General features: G+C 51.9%; 1 protein-coding gene and 1 long non-coding RNA gene across 4 annotated transcripts in view; one reads left to right on the top strand and one right to left on the bottom strand.

Annotated features, from left to right (window-relative positions):
• Positions 1-5,606, bottom strand: part of LOC128851853 (uncharacterized) — a 39,277-nt gene extending 33,671 nt beyond the window's left edge. For 2 of the 3 annotated variants that reach the window (XR_008449382.1, XR_008449381.1), the window contains exons 1-2: positions 4,970-5,606; positions 4,553-4,582 (exon numbers count right to left, since the gene is read on the bottom strand). This is a non-coding gene — a long non-coding RNA (uncharacterized LOC128851853). The remainder of the gene's footprint in view (positions 1-4,552; positions 4,583-4,969) is intronic. The other variant, XR_008449383.1, reaches the window with a different exon arrangement.
• Positions 5,607-11,251: 5,645 nt separating this feature from the next.
• On the top strand, positions 11,252-12,697 carry POU3F2 (POU class 3 homeobox 2). The gene has a single exon (XM_009564496.2). It carries the CDS (start codon positions 11,311-11,313, stop codon positions 12,583-12,585), a length of 1,275 nt encoding a protein of 424 aa, XP_009562791.2. The 5' UTR covers positions 11,252-11,310; the 3' UTR covers positions 12,586-12,697.
• The last annotated feature ends 9,651 nt before the right edge of the window (positions 12,698-22,348 follow it).

A 22,348-nucleotide genomic window follows, 5' to 3' on the forward strand; every position in this document is an offset into this window, starting at 1 on the left:
AGGTCTTAGCCTCCCAGCCCTAAAACCAAACCATGCAGAGTTCAAATTTTCTTTTTTTTTTTTTTTTTTAGCAGCAGTGAGCCAGGACCTCTCCCAAACAATGTATGAACATTGGATGTTGATGAGATTTTGTGGGATGCCTACTGGATAAATATGTTAATTTAGTGTAGAAGGTGGCTGTAAGAAAAGGGAAGAAAGGAAATAGCAGGGAAGGAGCACAAGAAGCCCAGCAAGAAACATTTGTGGGCTTGTAGAAGACACTAAGGCCATCAAATTGCCCCTGAGTAGTCCAGTTCAACCATGATGCACCAGTCCAAAAGGTTTGAACCAGAAATGCCAAAACTCTGGAGTAAAAGGACTAACTCAGATACCTTTTTGGCTGCATAAAGACCTTCTCTTTTGAGAGGAGAGTGAGTTGTTGTGAAGCCATAACAAGGAAGGCAGACTGACACAGGGTCCCCCAGGATTTTCAGTGCCAAATGTAAAAGCTACTGTCAGCTCAGAAAATGCTTTACTGACACACCGAAGATAAAAATTGTGTATTGCCAACCACCCTCACCACACATCCTAAAACGTGCCATATGGCCAAAAGTACTACAACTGATTTTGCCGTTCCTCGGGTTCTGGTGTGAATTGACAATGAGTCTAACATATAAATTACATCATCTTTTAACTTTTTGTGATATATAACATTGGACAGCTTTGTCTGGGACAATCCATCATGAACTAGACTTGTTGACATTTTGGATTCTCTGTTCTGACCTTGTCCTTTCAGCACAGGCGTAATTGCGCTTATGATAATTTTATTCCCAGTTAGGCAGCAATTTTGCACACCTTTGAGTTACAGAATCGCTAAGAAGCCAGTTCTCTGTACGACTACCGAAATGAGGCACCTTGAACCAATTTATGCTGAAGCACAGTCCAGTGGTGTAGCAGTAAATAAAAGGGAGTAAACTCACCTCTCAATGCACATAAGTAAGCTAACTGTTTAGTCCTGTTTACTGTTGACTGTATCACAGGTGCTATCTCAGCTGGGGGCTCCCTATTGAGGAAATACCAGCCATATGTTTGCGCAGCAGACAACGGGCGGGGGGGGATGACGGGGGGACGACTAGGGGGACTGTACAGCCCAGTCCTCACAATGTGAGGGGTCTACTGGGCAAAGGAGAGGGGATCAGGCTCATTTCTGCCACCCAGTTCATGTGCAGTCTCCCATTGCAGTCACCGAGCTCTAAGTTCAGGAATCATCACTAATTTGTCCATACTTATGTGCCATCATGGAGTTTTAGGGAATTTTTAGAAATCTAACACTTCAGCAATTATCTAGGGTAATAGGCAAATCTTTTTTCTTGATGAATTGACTGTTCAGCATCACTTTAGTGAGAATATACAATTATTATGGTACATGAATTATTTGAGCTGTTCCCTACAAAGACTGATTGCCTTTCGAGGGCTGTGTGTGGGAGCAGCAGAGAAATCTCCACTGTTCTAACTGGTGTCAGCACCCCCGGACAGACAAGCGTAGCTGCAGAAGCACGACCATCATTTCATCTGCAGTAATGCTCTAAGCCAAGGTCTCTGCCCACCTTGCTCTCCAAACAAGAGAGCGATTTAACTTATTTCAAACCACCAGATTTACATGAATATGAAAAAATGTGCTGGACTATAAATACTTGAAATTTAACTTCAAGCTATCACTCGCTGCATCCACATCTGTATTTTCAGGGAAGAACCAGTTATGTCAGCTATAGCCTTCTTTCAGTATAAAACTTCTAATTATTAGATTATCATAACAAATAGGATATCACACTCCCAGTGTGATAACCGAGTAACCAGATGAGCGCCGGTGTGTTTTAGTTGAAGACCACAACTTCACAATGTCACGCACTCACTTCTGCCCTCTTCAAAATATTTTTCAGGCCCTTCAGTTCTACCATTAAAGCCGATGGGAGGAAATGGAGGGACAGACATTGATTTGAACAGAGGAAAACGTATCCTTCTACAGGCACAGTTGTTGTAAAGCTTGAAGGAGTGACAAACAGTGCGATCTCTGCAGTCTGCTACATTTTTTGCTGCTTGCCACAATGTTCTTTTGTGGTTTTTGTGGATCTACTTCCATTATGTATGTTTTTCAACTGTTTCCGGACAGAGGTTGTTGTTACTGGAGCATGGATATGTTGCTGGAGATGCTATTCAAGTCCACAGACTTCTGGAGTGTTGCTAGCTTCCACTGCCCTTGGAGCTCTTGCCCCTTGACAACCAGACTTTATTTTCCATTGAATTTTAAATAAAAGGGAGCTCTTATTGAAGATAAAAGATACCTGTTATTTATCAGAAAGACTAGCTCCCTGGTAATAGTGACTTGCTTTTGCATAGGTTTAGCTGCGTGGCCCAGGCTTCGTACCTGAAGGAGAGGTGCTTCAGGAGCCCAGGGAGGCAGCCCAAGAACAAGGCAATTTCCTCTTATCTCCTTCACAGCCTCCTCACCTATTCCGTTTCTGGAAGCTGTTACTTAACATAGCATTAAATGTAATTGGTTATCAATCCAGTCCAGAAAGCGAGCAAGAGAGGCTAATAGACAAGACATGGATGTTTTAAACAAATGCTGAAGCTTATGGAGGAGCAGTAACATGGCAATAACTGAAACTGAGTTTCAATTGAGTTGAAAAAGCAATTATCTGGTACTATGGAATGAAGTGAGAACAAGGTAACATTTTATGATGTTATGATCCTTCTTTTTCACAGCTTTCTCAAGGTGGGGAGGAGGTTGCCATGACCTTTGCACATAACTGTGAGGCCACCAAAGGTCATCCTTTCTCTGCTGTGCTCCTTCTCTCCCAAAACAAGCCTGTGGATAGTAACACTGTTTATCCCTGGCTTCTTCATATTTTCCTTTGGGAGTTTTCCTGAAAGCACAGCACAAATGTAAACCCGAGAAGAGACCATGGAGGTGCTGCCAGCATCCCTGCACCAGGTCAGGGATGCTGCCAGGACAATGGGGCAAACAAAGCCACCTCAAGTGAGATTGTCACCCCTTCATCATCCCACCGGCTGGTAGCTCCTGCATCTTCCGCCCCACGGGTGGGCACCCACGTATCCTCCCTCCCACGCTCCCTCCTCTCCTCTTTTTCTTTTTTCCCTTGCAGAAGTCGAGGTTAAAACCCTGAAACCCGAAGCCCTGAAACCGAGCTGCTTGGCCCCGCCGGTGGCACGGCCTCGCCACCCACACCCGTGTCTGCTGTCGGGACGGAGGGTGGCAGGGTGGAAGGTCAGGAGACCACGGGCGAGGGGCTGCCTGGGGTGCCCGTGCCCCGCGGGTCACGCGTGGGGGACGGCGGAGCTGGAGGAGCAGGGGAGAGGGGGTTCCTCCGCTATTCGCATCTCCCCCACGGGCAGGAAAAGGCAGAAACCCGCGTGGGGGAGAGGAGGAGCAACCGCTGAGGTTTTATTGCGAAGAGAAAGCGATTAAACACAAATAGCGGCTCTCCCGCGGAGGGCAGGCAGCCCCGTGTCTCCGTCCCTGCCCCGTGGGTCAGCGCGGGTGCCCGGCCCCGCCTCGGGGCAGCTCCCGCATCCCCATCGCTGCCTCCCGGGATGCCCGGGAAAGGGCGACGCTGCCCCGGAGCGGCTCCCGGTCCCCGGCGGCCCCGGGGTGGGGGGGAGCAGAGGGACGGGGCTGCCACCGAACGAGCCCCGTGTCCCCGCTCTGCATTTTAATCCTGAAATCTGGAAATGGAAATTGTTTGATGTATGAGGAGACGTTATCTAATTAGGGCGTAAGAAATTTAATCTTTCCAGCAGGCAGGTCATATAATTAATGTTAATTTAACGCTCAAATTCTCAGTCATTAATTTTTATTCTCTTAAATGTAGTTTGGCAGGGCCCCCTGATCCATGGCAATGGATTTTACTGGATGTAAGAGCACACTTGGTCTTTGGAGTGAATTACTGCAGCCCTTCCTATCCCAATAACAAGATCACATCATGTATGCATTATTAAGCCATGTAATTGAATGGTCCATAGTTTGCATATCAGACTATTAAAATAATGTGTTTTGCTCTTCTTCCAACACGTAATGTTAAAGCCTTTGCGAATATTTGGTGATTCTGATAATTATCACCGAATTACTACAAATGTTCTCTTCATTAACGTGATTTCTTTCAAGCGTTTTTTTAAAATGTGAATAATGCATTAAGTGGTGGCTTGTAAAGTGTTTTCTGAATAAAACTTGTCAACTGCAATTCGAAAATGAGACACACACCCCACCCCACCCCCAAAAAAGAGTAAGAGAAAATTAACAGTTCAACGGGAAGAGAACAATTCTTCTATAAGATGGGAAAAGACGACTCGCCTTTTTCCCTATTTCAGATAAGTGACTGTGCACCTTTAAAGTTTCACTTCATCGGGAGCAAAAGTGCATGCAATCTAAAGAACTGTCGATTGCAGACGATACAGAACAGATGGAGGAACAAAGTTGGAGCTTTTCCCTTTACAGGGAATAGATGGGGACATAGGCAGACAGACAGAGAGATTGATTTGAAAAGATACTGACCTCTCTCCTTCAGCTGCAATTTAACTTGTCCTGAAAAAAAAAAAAAAAAGTGAAAACTACCTCCTCCCCTGCCTGCCTCCTGCTTACCCCCGCCCCAAATTCGCACTGTCATCCCAACAAACTGCCGTGCCGAGCTCAGAAGGTGAATAATTCTCAATTAACTAAGTAACTAACTTTCTTCTTGTCATCTTGAGTTACTCAACTAAATCTTAAGCCTTCGAGACCCTTCATTACTGCCTTCCCCTGCCACACTATTTTCAAAGTTCAATAGCATGGCAACAAAAAACACTGCTGCAAAATAAGAGTCTCTTAAAATTAAGGAGCTGTTCATTTGCATGGGAAGAAGTTATTTCTTTCCCACCTCCTTTAAATTATTTGGGCACCAAAAGAAACCACAAAAAAAAAACCAAACCGCACACAAAACACCCCCCGAAAGCCCACGCAGCTCGTGTCAGCATCCGTGTCACGGATGCTCCGCAGGGTGCGAAGCTGTGCCCGAGCGAGGAGGCGCGGGATCAGGTGCGGTGCGGGGCCGGGTGACTCGGGACTCCCCGCGGCGCTGCGCGTTGGCCGCTCCGCAGCCCGGAGCGCTCGGATCGCACCCGCTGCCCGCGGCGGGGGATGCGCGGGTGCGGGGCGGCGCGGGACGAGGCGAGGCTCACGGTGGGGCCGAGGGTGCCGAGGGGCCTCGCCCCGCCGGGAGCCCGGGGCGGCCCACGGAGCGCTTTTATTTTGGTTGGAAGCGGGCAGAGCTGCGGGCTGGAGCCGGGAGAGCGGAGGAAGGCGAACTGTGCTCCTCTGTTTGGTTTAGGGTCGGGTGCTTTTTTTTCTTTCCCTTTCCCTCCTCTCTCTCCCCCCTTTCCTCCTCACTATAGCAACCAACGCCAGCTTGACAAAAATGCACCCTCTGTGGACAATGGCCCAGCCTTCCTGCTCGCCTCGTTCCTCTTCTTCTTCCTCGCAGAGAGAAAGAAAGTTTCCAGCCCCCCTCCCTTCTCGCCTCTCCCCGCTCAGCCCCGCCAGGACTGACCCCCATGTAGGACCCGGCGGAGGGAAGGAGTGCCCTGTCTCCCCAGCATCCCTGACCCCGCCGATGCTGCCCTGCCATCCAGGGCAGGGGGGAAGGGGGCTGCCTCCCCTTGAGTTGGGCTGGAAGCGTTTGGAGAGGGGGTGATGGGGGAGGTGATGCTGTCAGGACGCCCCTGGCCGCCCCCAGCCCCGTGTGCGGCCGGAGCGGTGGCTCCCGCAGCCCCGGCCGTGTCCCGGCTCCCGGGATCGCCTCTGCGGTGGCGAAAAGCGGCATCCCCGGCCTGGAGGGGCTTCTGCTTTGCACCGCGAGGGGCCGAGCGGGGCAGGGGTGAGCCAGGGCCCTCTGAGAAGGCACTTCGGGAGAGGAGAGGGAAGTGCCCCGAAAGCTGGAATAGGGGAGGGAAGATCGTGTCCCCTAGTAAAGCTGGGACACGATTTATCTGAGCTCTTCCTGGGGTGTCTGCTTGCTTCCACCAGACGTGAGCACCGAACGAAACTAAGAAAAAGGAACTGTGAGATTTGTCAGAAAAGGCTGAGCATTCTTTTCTTTTCTTTTCTTTTCTTTTCTTTTCTTTTCTTTTCTTTTCTTTTCTTTTCTTTTCTTTTCTTTTCTTTTCTTTTCTTTTCTTTTCTTTTTCCTTTCCTTTCCTTTCCTTTCCTTTCCTTTCCTTTCCTTTCCTTTCCTTTCCTTTCCTTTCCTTTCCTTTCCTTTCCTTTCCTTTTTCTTTTTCTTTTTCTTTTTCTTCTTTTTCTTTTTCTTTTTCTTTTTCTTTTTCTTTTTCTTTTTTTTCTTTTTCTTTTTCTTTTTCTTTTTCTTTTTCTTTTTCTTTTTCTTTTTCTTTTTCTTTTTCTTTTTCTCTTTTTCTTTTTCTTTTTCTTTTTCTTTTTCTTTTTCTTTTTCTTTTTCTTTTTCTTTTTCTTTTTCTTTTTCATCTGTTGCTGTGTTTTGTCCTGCACAATTCTCCGGCCAGCACAGCCTTTGGAAAGTACCGGGTGAAACGTTTTTCCCATGCCGGGGAGGCTGGATCGCCTCCCCTTTCCTACCAATTCACCTGCTTTTCACGCCAGAAGAAACGCCCTTCCAGCTCCATCGCGGGGCGGTCATTTCCCAGACAGGCTTTTGAACACTAAATTACTAACTGCGCAGCACCAATCGCGTCTGGGTCTGTCTCCAAGAATTCAATAAACAAGCTGTATTAACTCCAACAAGAATTTATCTCGTAGACTGATGGAATTTGTCTTTTTTCTTCTGCTTCTTTTCCCCCCAAGGCCTCATATTCACCACTCAAAATTTAGCAGCCTGCCTTTGATAAATTACTCAAAGTAATCCCTGCAACAGCTAAGTCTGACTGTTTGACGTTGTGTTAGAAGCCTTCATAGCAGTATCTGTCTATAAAATATTCACTTGTGGACTACAAAGGGTGGATCATTTTTAATGACAAGATTCAGAACTGGAGGATGAAGGGAAAAGATTAATATCCGTGAATTCAAATAATTTAATTTCAAATACCGAACTTAGAATATTATATCCTACTAGTTTAAACAGTGATGCAGATAAAATAGCAGAGTCTCAGATGAATGAAGTGGCCAGAAGAATAGAGTTCCAGGGAATATTGGAAATGAACATTAATACAAACTTTACAGGAACTTTTTTTAAATTCTACACCTTTCTATCTTCTGGGTTAATCAGTATTCTAGAGGGGCAAAAATGTATATGATATTACACATATGTGTGTACATGTCTGTATGTGCAGGGAGAGAGGTTTTCTTTCCTCTGGAGATAGGTGAAGAAATCTATTTAGGCAGCGGATTTTAACTTCATTGGGTATGTGAGCTTGAGCAATCAAAGTTATCAATTTCTGTCCTTTTTGTTTAGATTTCTTAGTTAAATGTGTTTGTTATATCTACCCTGAGGAGAAGCAACTTGAAAGTGTAGCTTTTGAGCCATCTTATAAATACATCCCCGAGGCTGCTGTTCTTGCAGCTTTAAGCAGTTTTCATTAAAGCAGCCAGCTGCCTCTTTGTGTAGATTGGATTTTTTAAAGCAATCACTTGTGAAGCCCCGGCCTCAGTTTTGTCTCTCCGCAGGCCCTTAAAGTTGAAGTTTCATTCATGTCTTAGGTCTCTCCACCGAATCAGTCTCCTTGGAGCAACACTGGAAAGAGCCACACGAAAGTGCAGGCTTGAATACCTCATAGAGAAAGGTTAAAAAGGAAGCAGAGATCAAAACAATCCCATCTCACAAAAGGTGCATTAAATGCGCCCCAGCAATAAGCACAAATCTTCCAAGTTGGCCTTTAAAGGGAGCACCAGGAGCCTCACGTTTATTGCACCCAGCAATTCTCTGAGCAACTCGCCGCGTCTTTGCACTCCTGGCGCATTTCCTCCTAAAACAACATCTAATGGGAAGATAATAGAGACGCAGAAAGGAGGCGCGGGCATTTTTTTTTTTTTTTTTCACACGCACACAGCCCCCTTTCCTTTTAGCTGCGTGTGTCTATCTAGAGGCTTTGAGACCAGAGTTTAACATAAGCTTTTCACCTCTAAACGGAAGAGAAATACGCAACGCGTGTTATCCACCCTACAAAAGCAACGCACCCAAACGCAGGAGCGAGCGCGTGTTTTTGAGGGGCGCTCCCCCGGCCCCCAGAGCCCCGTGAGCAGTGACTGGGAGTCGAGGCTCGCCAGGAACGAGCCGTACTCGCGTTTTGCTGCTGGAAACGCAGGTTTCTTTCCGGCACGCAAGGAGTCGAGTCACCCAGGGAGCCCCAACTTCTCTCAAGCCGGAGCCCGTCGCTGCATCCCGAGGCGGGTGGCAGGCAGGGGACCCCCGGACGTGGGGTGTCCGGAGGTCTCCCGGGGCCGGCAGCGTCCCTCCGCCTGCACCTGATGTGTATGCAGCACCTCGCCTCCCAGCTAGGAGAGAGCTCCAGTTAAGTGGCGCTCTATGTATTTTATAGCGAATATTCTCGAGTAGCTGCACCGCAATGAAGGAGATATCAAGGAGGCCTGTCAGTTCAAAGCTTTTGGGGTTGTTTGAAAATCTTCTTCACGTCAAAGTAAGCAGCCCTAGTATTTGAACAGCTGCTTTGAACAGTGAAAAGGGCTGAGCTGAATCAAAACACTGCAGTGTCTGCCCAAGACACCGCATCACCTTCAACCTGCTTTTATACGAGCAGAGAAAAGGAAAGAAAGGCTGGTGAGACCTCTAATCCCGCGGGGTCAGCTCCGCCAGAAAGGGGCCACATGACTGTCTCTTTCACATCCCGAGCGCCTCGGACCCGAGCGGCGGCCGGAGCCGGAGCTGGCGCTCGCTCCCCGCTTCCCTCCGCGGGGGGAGACGGGAGGGAAGGATGCTTAAGGAGCGGTATTAATGACAGGGCTAACAATGATGGGGAGGACGAGGAGGTGGAGTCTGCGGCGGCTCTGAATGCACCGGCCGCGCTCCTCGCTGCTCCCAGCTGCGACTCCATAGGCGTGCGCTCAGCCGGGGAGGGGGCAGGAGGGGCGGCGAGGGGCTTTGCTGCGGGGCTCGGGTTTTGTCCGCCTCCTAACGCTGTGTTGCTGCTTCGGTAATTGTGCGATTACCGTTAGCTTTTGAGATCCGCCGCTGGGGCGGCAGGAAGCACGCAGGACAGAGACCGCTAGCATCACCTGCCAGGAGGCCGGGCAGGACTGGGCGGGGGGGCGGGGGGAAGATGCAAGAGCAGAGCAGGCCTGGAGGGGGTATCATAGAAAGAGAAAGTGATGTCTGAAGCTCGCTGACCCCCGCGTCCCGTCTCCGGCAGCCGCAGCGAGTGCGGAGCTGCCCGGACCCCACGGGCACCGTCTGTCCGTCCGTGGGGCGCGCACACAAGAGAGTTGCTCTAGATGGTGACCGGGGCAGGTCCGTGCTGGCCGAGCACCGCACGCTGCAGGCACCCGCCTGAAAATCCTAGCCCCGATAATGAAGCGTGGCGCCTCCACTCGTGTCGCGTCCGAGCACGACCCTCCGTCAGCGGAGGGAGCAGGGCTGGGGGGCAGAGCCTCGGCGGCCCCGGAGCAGAGCGGGAGCTCTGGCCGGGGAGCGGGGACACTCTCCCTGGACGGTTCCCGCGATGCTCTGGCCGAAGCCCGCTGCTGGCTTGCCCTGTTGTTTTCTTTCAGCTCGCTGGTCTATGCCTAATTGGGATGAGAGACACGATAAAAATGATCATCGACTTATAAAATTCCTTGGTGCCCGGTTGTTTCCACATGGGAAACAAAAGGCAGAGCTTCACTTCAGAGGCACTGACTTCCCTCCCAGCGACACTCGCAGAACAGGGAGTATTGTTCTTCCCTTCTGCACGTCGAAAACCCGGGGAAGGGGGGAACCCTTAGGAAGAATCCCCACTCTTTCACGGACGAAGTTTGTTGCCTCCACCTTCTCCTCCTCCTCCTCCCTCCCTCCCTCCCCACCCCCCGGCAGAAGGAGCTCTTGATACGCCGCTAAACTAACGAAACGAGGTAACTCCTGCTGCGCCCCTTGTCTCAGGGCGCTGGATATCCTGTTTACGCCGCCGCTGTGTACATGTTTATGTGCAGGAGCCCATCCCCCAGCTCCTCTACACCCCGCACACAGAGGAATACTTCCAGGCAAGGAGCCTTTCCAGCGCTCACGTTAAATACGATGATTTATAAACAACTCGCAGAAGAAAGCTGGTTCTTGTTAGTAGTAATAAATTCCCCGCTCCGCCCTATTGTATTATTTCGACGAAGATAGCGGGAGCCTGCGACGCGCACCTACCCCCACCAGCAGTTTATTTTCGAAACAAAGCTATGGCTTCCAGCTCAAAAAACGGGCAATGAACTCTTCGCGGCGACCAGCCCGGGCGCTGCTCATTCCTAGGAAATCCGGATCCAGTTCCAGGTCTCCTTCCTTCCTGTCCGGCCCGCAACTTCTTTTTTCCTTTTTTTTTTTTTTCCCCCTTTCTTTTTCTTTTCTTTCTTTTTTCCCCATGCCTCCTTTTTTTCCCTACTTTTGGGGTTTTTTTTCCCTTCCTCTCAACCTCAAATATTCCATATCGCTGTCAGAGCCGCCAGCCCCGCGGCCGCCCCGTCCCCCCGGGACCGCACAAGCGCAACGGCCCCGCCGAGGTGCGAAGCGCCGGCGCTCTGCGCTCCGGGGAGCCGGAGCGGGCTGGCCAAGAGGGGGCTGCCCAAGAGGGGACCGCTCGCTGCCCGCTTCCCACGGCGGCGCTGGGTGCTCTCCGCCCGGCTGAGAAAGTTGCGGGTGTTCCCGCTCCCCGGTCTCCGCGCGGAGCAACAGGAGGCGGCGGGCGGAGCGGCGGTGCGGGGCCGGCGGCGGAGCCCCCCCCCCCCCAATCCTCATCCATCCATCCATCCATCCATCCATCCATCCATCTATCTATCTATCCACCCCCAGCCCCGCGGCCGCCGCTCCCCCGCGCCCCTCCGAGCCGGGGGGCGGGGGGCGTGGCGGGGGCGTGGCCGCGCCGTCGGGGCGCGCCAATGGCGGGCGGCGGCGGGCAGGGTTGCCGGGAGCGGCCGCGTCCGTCAGGGCGCGGGGAGCCAATGGCGCGCGGCGGCGGGGCGGGGCGGCCGCGCGTGCCTTCGCAGTGGGCCCCGCCGCCGCGCGGGCCGGGGGGGGGGGGGGGGGCGCGCGGGCGCCGCGCGGCGCCCGAGGCGAAAAAGTAGCTGTCAAATGCGCGGCGCCTTTAACCGGCGCGATCAGTGCGGCTCGGCGAGTCATGGCGACCGCAGCCTCCAACCACTACAGCCTGCTCGCCTCCGGCTCCCCCATGGTGCACGCCGAGCCGCCCGGCGGCATGCAGCCCGGCGGCGGCTACCGCGACGCCGGCGCCTTGGTGCAGGCGGACTACGCGCTGCAGAGCAACGGGCATCCGCTGAGCCACGCTCACCAGTGGATCGCGGCGCTGTCCCACGGCGGCCCCGGCGGCGGCGGCGGCGGAGGAGGCGGCGGGGGCGGCGGCGGCGGCGGCGGTGGCGGCGAGGCGCCCTGGTCGGCGGGCGCGCTGGGGCAGCCGGACATCAAGCCGGCGGTGGTGCAGGCGGGCGGGCGAGGCGACGAGCTGCCGCCGGGGCGGGCGCCGCACCTGGTGCACCACGGCGGCGGCGGCGGGCACCACGCGGCGGCGGCGGCGGCGGCGGCGTGGCGAGCGGGCGGCGCGGCGCACCTGCCGCCCGGCATGGCGAACGGCGCGCAGGCGGGGCTGCTCTACTCGCAGCCGCCCGGCTTCACCGTCAACGGGATGCTGGGCGCCGCGCAGCCCGCGCTGCACCACCACGGCCTTCGCGACGCCCACGACGAGCCGCCCCCGCCGCCGCCGGGGCCGCCGCACAACGGCGCCGAGCACCCCCCGCCGCCCCACGGCCCCCACCCCGGCGCGGCCGGACCGGCCCCCGCCGCCGCCGCCCCCGCCGCGGGGCCGCCGCACCACGACCCGCACTCGGACGAGGACACGCCGACCTCGGACGACCTGGAGCAGTTCGCCAAGCAGTTCAAGCAGCGGCGCATCAAACTGGGATTTACCCAAGCGGACGTGGGGCTGGCGCTGGGCACCCTCTACGGCAACGTCTTCTCGCAGACCACCATCTGCCGCTTCGAGGCCCTGCAGCTCAGCTTCAAGAACATGTGCAAGCTGAAGCCTTTGTTGAACAAGTGGTTGGAGGAGGCGGACTCCTCCTCGGGCAGCCCCACCAGCATAGACAAGATCGCGGCGCAGGGCCGCAAGAGGAAAAAGCGCACCTCCATCGAGGTGAGCGTCAAGGGCGCGCTGGAGAGCCACTTCCTCAAGTGCCCCAAGCCCTCCGCCCAGGAGATCACCTCGCTCGCGGACAGCCTACAGCTGGAGAAGGAGGTGGTGAGAGTGTGGTTTTGTAACAGGAGACAGAAAGAGAAGCGCATGACTCCCCCGGGAGGGACGCTGCCGGGCGCCGAGGACGTGTACGGGGCCAGCAGGGACACGCCGCCACACCACGGGGTGCAGACCCCCGTGCAGTGAACTCGCGGCGGGGGCGCCCGGCCCCTCCTCACCCCAACTTTTGATTGTCCTCCTTTTTCTCTTTTTTTTTTTTGTGTGTGTTTTTTCTTTTTTTTTTTTTTTATTTTCTCCTATCTTTAAAAAAAAGACAAAAAAAAAAAACCAAAAAACGAACAAAAAAAAAACGACCGCGAAAAGAAAAAAAAAAAAAGAAAACAAAACAAAAAGCGAGAGAAAGAGAGAGAGAGCGCGAATCACAGCAGACAGACAGACAGACAAAGCACCTGCACCGGACTGTCCCTTAGACGGTAGCAGGTGCGATGCTGTGTTTTGACCTTTCCAGGCGAGTGCCCGTGCACCGGAGTGCAGTGAGTACCGCGCACAGGCAGGCAGGCATCGGCAGGGCAGGCGCAGGGCGAAGCGGTTCGCATAAAACTCCCTTTGCTTGCTGGCGAAAAACAAAAAATACGGCGCTGCCCGGCCGGGGAGGGGGCGGGAGGGAAGGGAAAGAGGGGAGGAGGGGGGCGCGCAGCCACCTCGGGTCCCCTCCGCAGCCCCCTCCCGCCACACAAAGGCAGATCGCATTGTGGAATGTCGCTCGGTGTTGGCACATGCTGCTGTGTTTATTTTCTGTGGATCCCCTGTAGGAATATATGAGAAAAAAAAAAAAAAAGAAAAAGAAAAAAAAAAGAAGAAGAGAAAGGAAAAGCTATCCCTTTTGATGTAGACAGTATTTAACCGTACCAATTTGCACTGCAAGAAAATCGAAGTTTACATAAAGAAATTCTTTTTTTTTCTTTTTTTTTCTTTTCTTTTTTTCCCCCCTTCCTTTCCGACCTTAATTTTGCAAATGACTTGCATTTTCCACGGTGAGCGTTAGTCAACAGTGACCGGTCAACAATGTGTTACTGTGTTTTAGCTTTTGCTTTATGTGTATATGTGAACTTTTGTTATAAACAAGTCTTCTTAAATATGTGTAACGCTTATTTTCTCCTTTTACCGTAGCAAAAAGAATGCGTATATCTGTATGTATGTGTACATATGCACGCGTGCATAGATGTACATATATACACATATATATAATCTCTCTCTATACACATATATATGCACCGCCAGCTTCCATTCTCCAGAGACGTGACTCTCGTAATTGCTTAATATACGCCTTCAACGGCAAGAGTGGAGTTTGGAGAAGGGCGAATAATGCAAATCGACAAAGTAAACTTCATTTTCAGGCAGTGTGTCCGGGGGGCGAGGAGCAGCCAGAGGGAGAAGGAAAAAATATAGGCAGCCCTTTCCAGATTTGCTCAGTGCAGGCGAGCAAGGCCCGATGTGGGAAAGGCGGAGACGAAACAACACGTTTCCAGGAGAAAGTGGCACTTCCTTGAGAGGGAAAGCGGATTATTTAGTTTCCCACCCCTAACCCCCTTCCCTTTCCCTCCTCCCCCCCGAGGCTCCCCGTGGTACCTTTGGCAGCCCCGCTGCCCGGGCAGCCCCTGCCGTGGCAGCCCCCAAACTTTCTTTCATTGAGCATTTTGGCAGCAAGGCAGAGCCAGGGAAAGCCCGGGGAGCTGCTGGGCCCGAGGGGTGCGGGGGGTGCCGGGTGCTTACACCTGCGTGTAAACACACGCTGCTCCTCCCCTCCGCCGAGACCGTGTCTGTTTCTTTTTCGCTTTTCTTTTTTTTTGTATTTATTTTTTTTTTTCTATTTGTACCTCCCGCCCTCGCGTCCCTCGGTCAGATTGCGGTATAATTTATTGAAGGAAAGGACTAGTTTTAACTTGGGCAGCCTTGTGTCTTTCACTGGGGAATGAAATGAAGTGGAAAAAAAAATTGCCATTTTTCAGTCCGTCTTTGCCCCCTCCCCTTCGTTAATAGTTTTAAAGTGCATTTCGTGACATTATCTTGAAGGGAAACTGTTAACTTTCAAAAAAAAAAAAAAAGACAAAAACCTGTGGGAACAAAAAAAAAAGGAAAACAAAAAAGCGAAACAAAAAGCTCTAAAGGGAGGCAGAGGAGCGGGACCTCGGAGCAGCGCATGTATGTGCGTGTGTCTGCGTGCGTGTGTTTGTGTACTTATGCACACACACAGCTATGCATATACATTAGAGCAACTTTAAACTATGATAGTTATAAATTCATAAAGGGATCATTTAGTCAGCACAAACAGGTGCTATAGAGACAAAGCATTTTTATAATCTAAAAGTTTACTTAGTTGACTGTTGGACAATTATGGAGAAAAAACAGTGCAGCATTCTCTCGCAGAACTCTCCTATAAATATTGCATTCAGTAGCTAAGGCTTTAGAGTATGTTTCTCATTGTCTTTTAAAGCGCCTGCGACATTGGGTTTTCTTTCCTTCTTTCTTTCCCTCTCCCTTCCTTTCTTTCTCTCTTTATTTCTTTCTTCTTGGTAAGACAGATGATGATTTCTAGGAGGCACACGCATTAGCCTTTTTCCTAGTTTTCCAACAATTGTTACAAAACGAGCTCCGAGCTTTTCTCTGTTTTCTTTTTTTCTTTTCTTTTTTTTTTTTTTTTTTTTTTTTTGACTGTATTGAGCTGCTTGTTATTTAAAGTGTTGAGGGCTAGCGCCTGGTGAAGTGAATCAGATCAGGGCAGATCCAGTGGTAAAGGGAGGAAATGAACTTTCAGACACTTATTAATACGTGTGTAAGGTCAGAAAAAGGAGTCGAGAGGATGTTTGAGAAAAACCTCAAACTCCAAATAGGTTTACTTAAAAAAAAAAAAGTTACCACGCAAACCTTACCACTATGTATATATGTTTAATATTTGTCCTTTGAAATGCAGAAATAGTTTCAATGTTTTCTTTGTCTATTTTTCCTTTTTTTTTTTTTAATGCTACCCAGGGAAATATTTTCATATCATTTTTAAGTGGCCTGCCTCAATGTATATTTATTTCTTTTAAAGCAAACAGGTTCTGGAAACTGTTTTTCTGTAGCTTTAAATGAGTAGGTGAACAAAATCTATATGGGATGTAATTTTTTTTTTTGGTTCAATCTCTTTAAAAATACTTTGTTTTGGTACATTTGGATGTGCTTGTGGGGAAAAATAAAAACGCAGAGATCCTTATATATTTATGTTAAAGTAATATTTTATTATCTACATAAAACAGAAATGCACAATACCTTCATAGTTTGTTCTAATTATTGAAATATCTTTATTTTATTTTTAAAGATAGCACAGATTTGCACAGTTCTCAATATTTGGAGGGAGAACACCCCAGTACTTATACTGAGTCGAGTTCTGTGTAAAAGCACCGCCATTCCTTTATATCTCATGGAATTTTTGGAATAAATTTGATGCCTGTACCGAGAGGTTCCACGTTCATAACTTCCAGGATGTCGAAGGAGAGGCTCAGGAGCTGTGTTCATTGTGTCTCTCCTCAGAGGCAGGGCAGCGGTGCGGTGCGGAGCGCTGGTTTCGGTGCGGGCAGGGGTGTCCTGCCTTTGATGCTGGCGGGGAGATGTGCTCCTCGAGTTGGTGGCGTGTTCTGGCGGAAGACATGGAGGGGAAGAGACTCTCTTCCTCTCTTCCATTTGATAATTTAATGTCTGACTCCTGAAAGAAAGAAAGAAAGAAAGAAAGAAAGAACCAAAAAGCGTGGGGCTTAATTCTGGGGGGCACCGTTGGAAAGTCGAGGAAGGACGTGGCTGCCCGGCGGGCTGCGGGCCCAGGGCCAGCTCCCGGCCGGGCTCTCCCGGTGGATCGGCGGCTCCGCGTGGGTCTGTCCCGCCCTGGGTGCGGGCTGGGGACCGGCGGCGCTGCGGGGGACATCGAGTCTTTTTTTTTTGACTGACTCGGTTCCTTAAGTGCAACACCCCGCCCTTCTCCTCCCACCCCGCCTTCACCGTAGTTTCCAGGCTTATTAGATTTAATCATCTTTTCTAACTCCTAGTCAATATTACACTCATCCCGAACAGATTCAGTTAAATGATCTTATCAATAGTTTCGAAGAGAAGTGACAGAAAGAAGAAGTGTTTTGTGACCGCAGACGTGCTGACGGGTAAAATGTTGAAGCCGGGTATGGATTTAAAAGTCCTTGGTCAATAGCCCGCGGAATGGGCTGCGGAAAGCGAGCAGCCTCTGCCCTCTGCAGGACGCTCGGGTGGGCTCCGGGGGAATATTTCGCCTTTGAGGATAGGGTCGTGCTGTCGGCGAGTGCTCCCGTGTCGGGTGGACAGGAGGTGACTTGGCTGGCTGGTGCGGGGCAGGCCCGGCGACGCGAGGATGGGCGCCCGGGGCGGGGCTGCGCTCCCGCCGCTGCGGAGGCCCCCGGGCTGCTCCTCTGGGAGCTTTGCTCAGCCAGAGGCTGGCCAGATGGGATACACTTGTCTCGTCCTTGCCGGCGGGTTGCGGGAAGGCCGGCCGGTTAAGGGGTCGTTTTCCCTGTTCCCTTCTCTCTCTTCTAAGAGAAAGAAGAGGGGAAAACGGAGCAGCCGCAGGATGCACCTTCTGCGGATGGATGTCAGGGTGCGCGGTGGGTCCCTGGGCTTTCCCACCCTCATTCCCAGCAGGGACTCTGTCGTAGATGAGATGTGAACAACAAAAGCCTTGTTTCCTCCGTTCGCTCCCCTTGATGGAGGACGAAACTGGAGGATGGAGGGAGATGGTGTATCCCGAAGCCCTGGAGCTGTGATTGCCTCCCACCTTGTCCCCGCGGGCTGGGAGGCTGCCCACGGGGGAGCTCCCGCTGCCCCCGGCCCCGCCAGCTCCCCGAGGGCAGGCAAGGAGGGCCGGGTGGAAAGAGAAGCGAGGGACGAGGAAACAATCCGGCAAATCCCGCAGGTTGCGGAGCAGGCCGGGGCGGTTAGTCCCCAGGTGATGCTGTCGGGCCGGGCAACACGCGAGAGCCCCGACGGGCCCCGGACCCCCCTAGGTCCGCCCTGTCTCTCGCTCTCCCTCGGATTTTGTTGGTGGGAGCTCGGGATTCCCTCGCCGTTGCCCCTTCTCCGGTGCTCGGTCCCCCGACACCCGACGGTTCGACGCTCTCCTTGCCTCCCGCCTCCGGTCTCGGCACCGACCCTCTCCTCCTGGCGACCCCGGGCTCCCCGCTGCTCCCAAGCGGCGTCGCTGGATGTTCGATGGCTCTTTGTTCCGCTGCCGTCGGTGCGGGGCCTCTGCGGGGCCGGTGACCCGCCCGGCGCTGGGCTGGGGCCCTTTTAAACCTCTGGGTTCGATAAAGCGACGGGGAGGGCGGCGCACGCGGGGCCGAGGGACGCGGAGAGGGAGAGGGACGCGGAGGTGCCCGCGGCTCCTCGGGGGGTGGATGGGGCAGCGCCGGCCTTCGGCTGCCTCGAAAACGGAGGCCGAGCGTCGTGGTCTGTCTTGGAAAACGTGGCTCTCTCGCATCATCTGCTCCTTCAGGGATTTCTTTGGCTTTTGGGAAGCGGCAGGGGCCTGGGCTGCCGCTCTGGATTTAATCTCGGGGTGGAAAAGAAAGAAAGAAACCCATTTTTTCCAGAGTTGCAGGTGCTAAGTTGGTACTTTGTGCTCGGGGCACGGTCAGGTTTGTCGTCGGGGATGTTGCGGGAAGCTCCGAACGAGGCGAGTTTCACCAGGCGGTGCTTGGAGAAGCGGGTGTTTTTCCTGGGCAAGTTACCTAGAGCGAAACCAAAGAGTGTTCGGGGAGAAACGTCGGAATAAAAAGCAAGAATTCTTCCTCGGTCCCGACTTCTCCTCGAATTACGAACCAAACAAGCGGGCTTCTGGGCGGGCGAGCCCGGGCTGAAGCCCGCGGACCCCCGCGGCACCCCGGCCCAGCCCGCGGTCCGACCCGCGCCGCAAGTCCCCGGCCCGAGCCCGAGCCCTCCCCGGGGTGTCCGCGTACACCCCCCGCAACTCGGGGCGCCGTGGTCCCGGGGTTCCGGCAGCGCCGCGGAGCCCCTTCCCTCGCCCTCCTGCCTGTCGGGGGCAGCGACGGGGCGGCCGCGGGTCCCTCCGCCCGGGAAGGGGCAAGTTCGGGCGGTGTTTGCGCGTCCCCACCCCCCCAGGGCAGAGCTCCGGGCCGTCCCGGGGAGCTGCGGCTCTCCCGCCGCCCCGAACCCCGGGCCGTGTCCGCACGGGTGTCGTTTCTAAGGATTAGAGGGGGAGTAGGCCGGTAGGAAGTTGGCGGCCGGTGCTTCTTCCCCTCCTACTCGCAGGGCGGTAAGTCCTGGCAGGAAAGCCCGGGCAGAGGCAGATCGTCAAAGTGACGGCGAGACCGCTCCCCCCCTCCTCTTCCCCGTCCCGGGACTCGTGAGAGGCGCTCGCCTAAAAGTTAGGACTTGTTTTTAACCAGCCTGACTCATTCATTAATTCCCTTTCCCTCCTTGATTCATTCATCTCTACAGTCATTCATTGCCAAGTCCATGGAGGCATCAGCTCCTTGGTCAGTAGGGGAGACGTACAAACAAGGATGGTGCTATTTATTTCCCTCTGCCTGTGGGTTTCTAAGACGTTCAAGCAGGCACAATCATTAAACTAATTTGTATTTGATTGTTTGGGCGGACGGGGGTGAATTTTATTGCACTAAGCATTCAAGCACGCACGCATCGCTGATTACCAGTATACATTAAATAAAGTTGTTTGTACACATTGTCTTACCACATATAGGCAGTCTTATTATTCTAATTACTCTAATTAGTGCATTGAAATGTTTTCTACTTGATTTGAGGAGACAGTGATTAGTTCTATTACTTCTTTTAACTCTTATTTCATGGAAAACTGTTGATGCATGTTCCAATTACCTTGTTTTTCTCTTTAATATAGCGCGGGCCAAAAATATGATGAAATAATACCGTTGGCGGGTGGAAGCTTTGATCTGTTCTCTCTTTTTAAAAGAGCTTCCATTTTTTATAGATGTCCCCACCAGACAGACACCCGCCCCCCCCCCAAGCGATCGCAAATCATTATTTCTAGCCAAAGCAGCACGTTTCTTCTTTACAATTCTTGTGCCAGTGCTTTGATACTTTATGGTTGTAGTATTTGCCTTTTTTTTTTTTTCTCCAGAAAAAGAGAGTCTGAGGTATATTTTATGCGAACCTATTTCATAAGTTTTAGATTAAAGTTACTATTAATTGATAAGATCAATTCGTTAAACATGTTTCTTCGACAGGGAATAGTAATTAAAACCTTAATCCCGTTTGAGAGTTATTTTTTTTATTATTATTAAACGCTTTCTTCAGGGATTTTCTTTCCCTTTTCCGTGGCGGTGGTCGCTGGGAGGACAGCGAGGTAGAAGCGAAGCTCGGACCCCACCGGAGCAGGGAGGCTTTTTTCGTTATCAAAAGCCCGATCTTCACTATTGAGCCAATAGAGGTTTTGTGTAGAGTTTTAGGATATGTGTGTGTGTGTGTGTGTGTGTTTGCCTTTTGTGTTGATGTGCCGGCCACTTAAACCCAGCCGGTGACAAAGCAGGCGGCGGGGACGGAATCTCGCCTTCCTCTCACGTTACAGACAGGGAGACTGGCTACTTCTCACTCATAAAAACACTGCTTTTATTGTCGGTGTCTCCCACCCCCCTCTCCCTCACCCTAGTTTGTTAAATAAATACGAAGAGGTGGGAAAAAAATAGGAAGAAAAATATGAAAAAGAAAGAAAAATAAAAGGAAAAGAAAAAGGAAGAAAAAGAAAAAGAAAAAGAAAAAGAAAAAGAAAAAGAAAAAGGAAAAGAAAAAGAAAAAGAAAAAGAAAAAGAAAAAGAAAAAGAAAAAGAAAAAGAAAAAGAAAAAGAAAAAGAAAAAGAAGGAAAAAAAAGAAAAAGGGGGGAAAAAAAAAAAGGAAAAGAGAAGCGCAAACCGTCCCGTAAATTCTTAGAAGTCCAGGTCTGGAGGGAAATCTATGGAGTTACATAGGTAAATACTCGCCTAGGCCGCTCATACTTTTAATATTTAAACTGGGATTATAGTGGATCTAAGGACGCCTCCCTAACCTTTGCCAATTGCCTGCGCGAGGAGAAATCCCGCAAGACCCCGCACAAAGGGGGGACGCGGTTTCCCACCGCCTCGGAGCGGAGCTGGGACGGAGCCCCTCCAGCGGGGACGGGGGCAGGCGCGGGGCTCGGGGGCGGCTCTGTTCCGAGGGGAGAGGCTCCTGCTCCTCCTCCCCGCGGGGCCCGTCGCGCCCCGCTGCCCGGTGCCAGCCCCGCAGCCGGGACCGCGGCCGCGAGTGGAGCGCGGGCGCCCCCCAGCGGGCTCCCTCGGGAGGGCCCCGAGCAGCCCCCGGTCCCTCCCGCACCTCAGTGCCTCCTCGAAGGGCAGCACGGGCTCAGGGGGACCCGCCGGTGCCTCTGCGGCGGAGGAAAGCCCTGAGTACCCTTGTGGTCTTCCTCGAAGTTTTTCCTTGTTGTTGTTTTCTAAAAAAAAATAATAATAAATACACATAGTAGCATCAAAATCCCACGTTACACGTGCTGCTTCTCCCGCTATCTCGCTGGGAGAAAAAGAAAAAGCAAAGCAGCAGGGCCCTGGCTCGTTTGCCAGCCTCCCAAGGCTCGGGGAGAGGATGCAGGCTCAGAGCTGGGGAGATGTCCTGTCCCTCCCTCCGAGCGCCAAAGCCTGTCCCAGCTCCCGAACGCTGCGCTGGGTAGCTCCACAAATCCATGTTCCTCTGCTCTATTGCATGGCAGCAGCCCCGCTCAATGCCCGTGGAGCCCCTCTCCTCCCTCTGCGCATCCCCCGCGCTCAGCCCCACTGGCTGCAGCACCCCCATCCCACCCCGAGAGCCACACGCCTCTGCTAGAGCCCTCCAGACCCAGTTCTGTGGGAAGGAGCTGAAATCTCACCATTTCACTAAACGGCCTCTGTTCTTTGCTGAAGTCCAATCAGCCCAGATGCCAGACCATCACTAATGGCCTTCAAAGACCACAAAACCACCTCCTGCCCCTTTGGGTGAAATCCCCATTTCCAAGGGACAAAGCCCCTAGACCTGCACAACGCCGTTCGGTGCTGTCCGGGTGCTCTCCCTTTTCACCCAACACCACAACACCCTCCCCAGCTGTCCAGGGTTTGGCTCTTTATGAGACCCAGACCCCAGCAGCACCGGCTGCTAAGACCCAACGAGTTTACACCTTGTGTTTATTTCAGTGTTATTGGTTTCATAACTACCACTTGCCACGCAGTGTAAGTAGGTGCTGAAAATGTTAAAGTACTGTGAATATCAAGAACCTAAGCCATCCAGACATTCTGCTACAGCAGACTGTCGTGCACTGAAAACAGCTAAGTGACATATCACGATCTCAGAGTCTTTTGCTAACTCAACAAGCAAATTGAGGCTGAAACAAAACAAAACAAAACATCAAGAATGATTAAGTTTTAGAAAGAAATGAGTGTTCTGCACAGAGCTAATCACGCTACAGACAGCCAGTATTGTAGCACTGAGTAGATATGGGCAAAAATAACCTGTTTTCTAGCTGAACATCCACTCTAGACCTGTTCCAGTAACAGAAATAAGATTCTATGCACATAGCTGGAAGAGGAAAGGTAGAAAGTGGCCACATCTTCCACTGCAGACCAAGCCTGTGCCAGTCCTAGCTGTGGAGATAGTTTGTTTTGCAGTAGGTAGAAAGCCACAACAATGGTTCAGCCTTTAAAGCAAAAAGCTGGCTTTGTTTCAGGGGCTCTCCTTAAACTAGCAGAAAAAGAAGAACTGATTTATTTGGGAATTTGTTTGGGGAACTGGACAACACTGTTATTTTGTGTACTAATTTTGCTGAAGACCTCCAGTGTATAAATCATATCCCAAACGAGGTTTCATTTTGGGTGGAATCTAGGCCTTTAACTTAAGCAG

The sequence above is a fragment of the Cuculus canorus genome, chromosome 3, assembly GCF_017976375.1.
Source record: "Cuculus canorus isolate bCucCan1 chromosome 3, bCucCan1.pri, whole genome shotgun sequence".
Classification (NCBI taxonomy): Eukaryota; Metazoa; Chordata; class Aves; order Cuculiformes; family Cuculidae; genus Cuculus; species Cuculus canorus.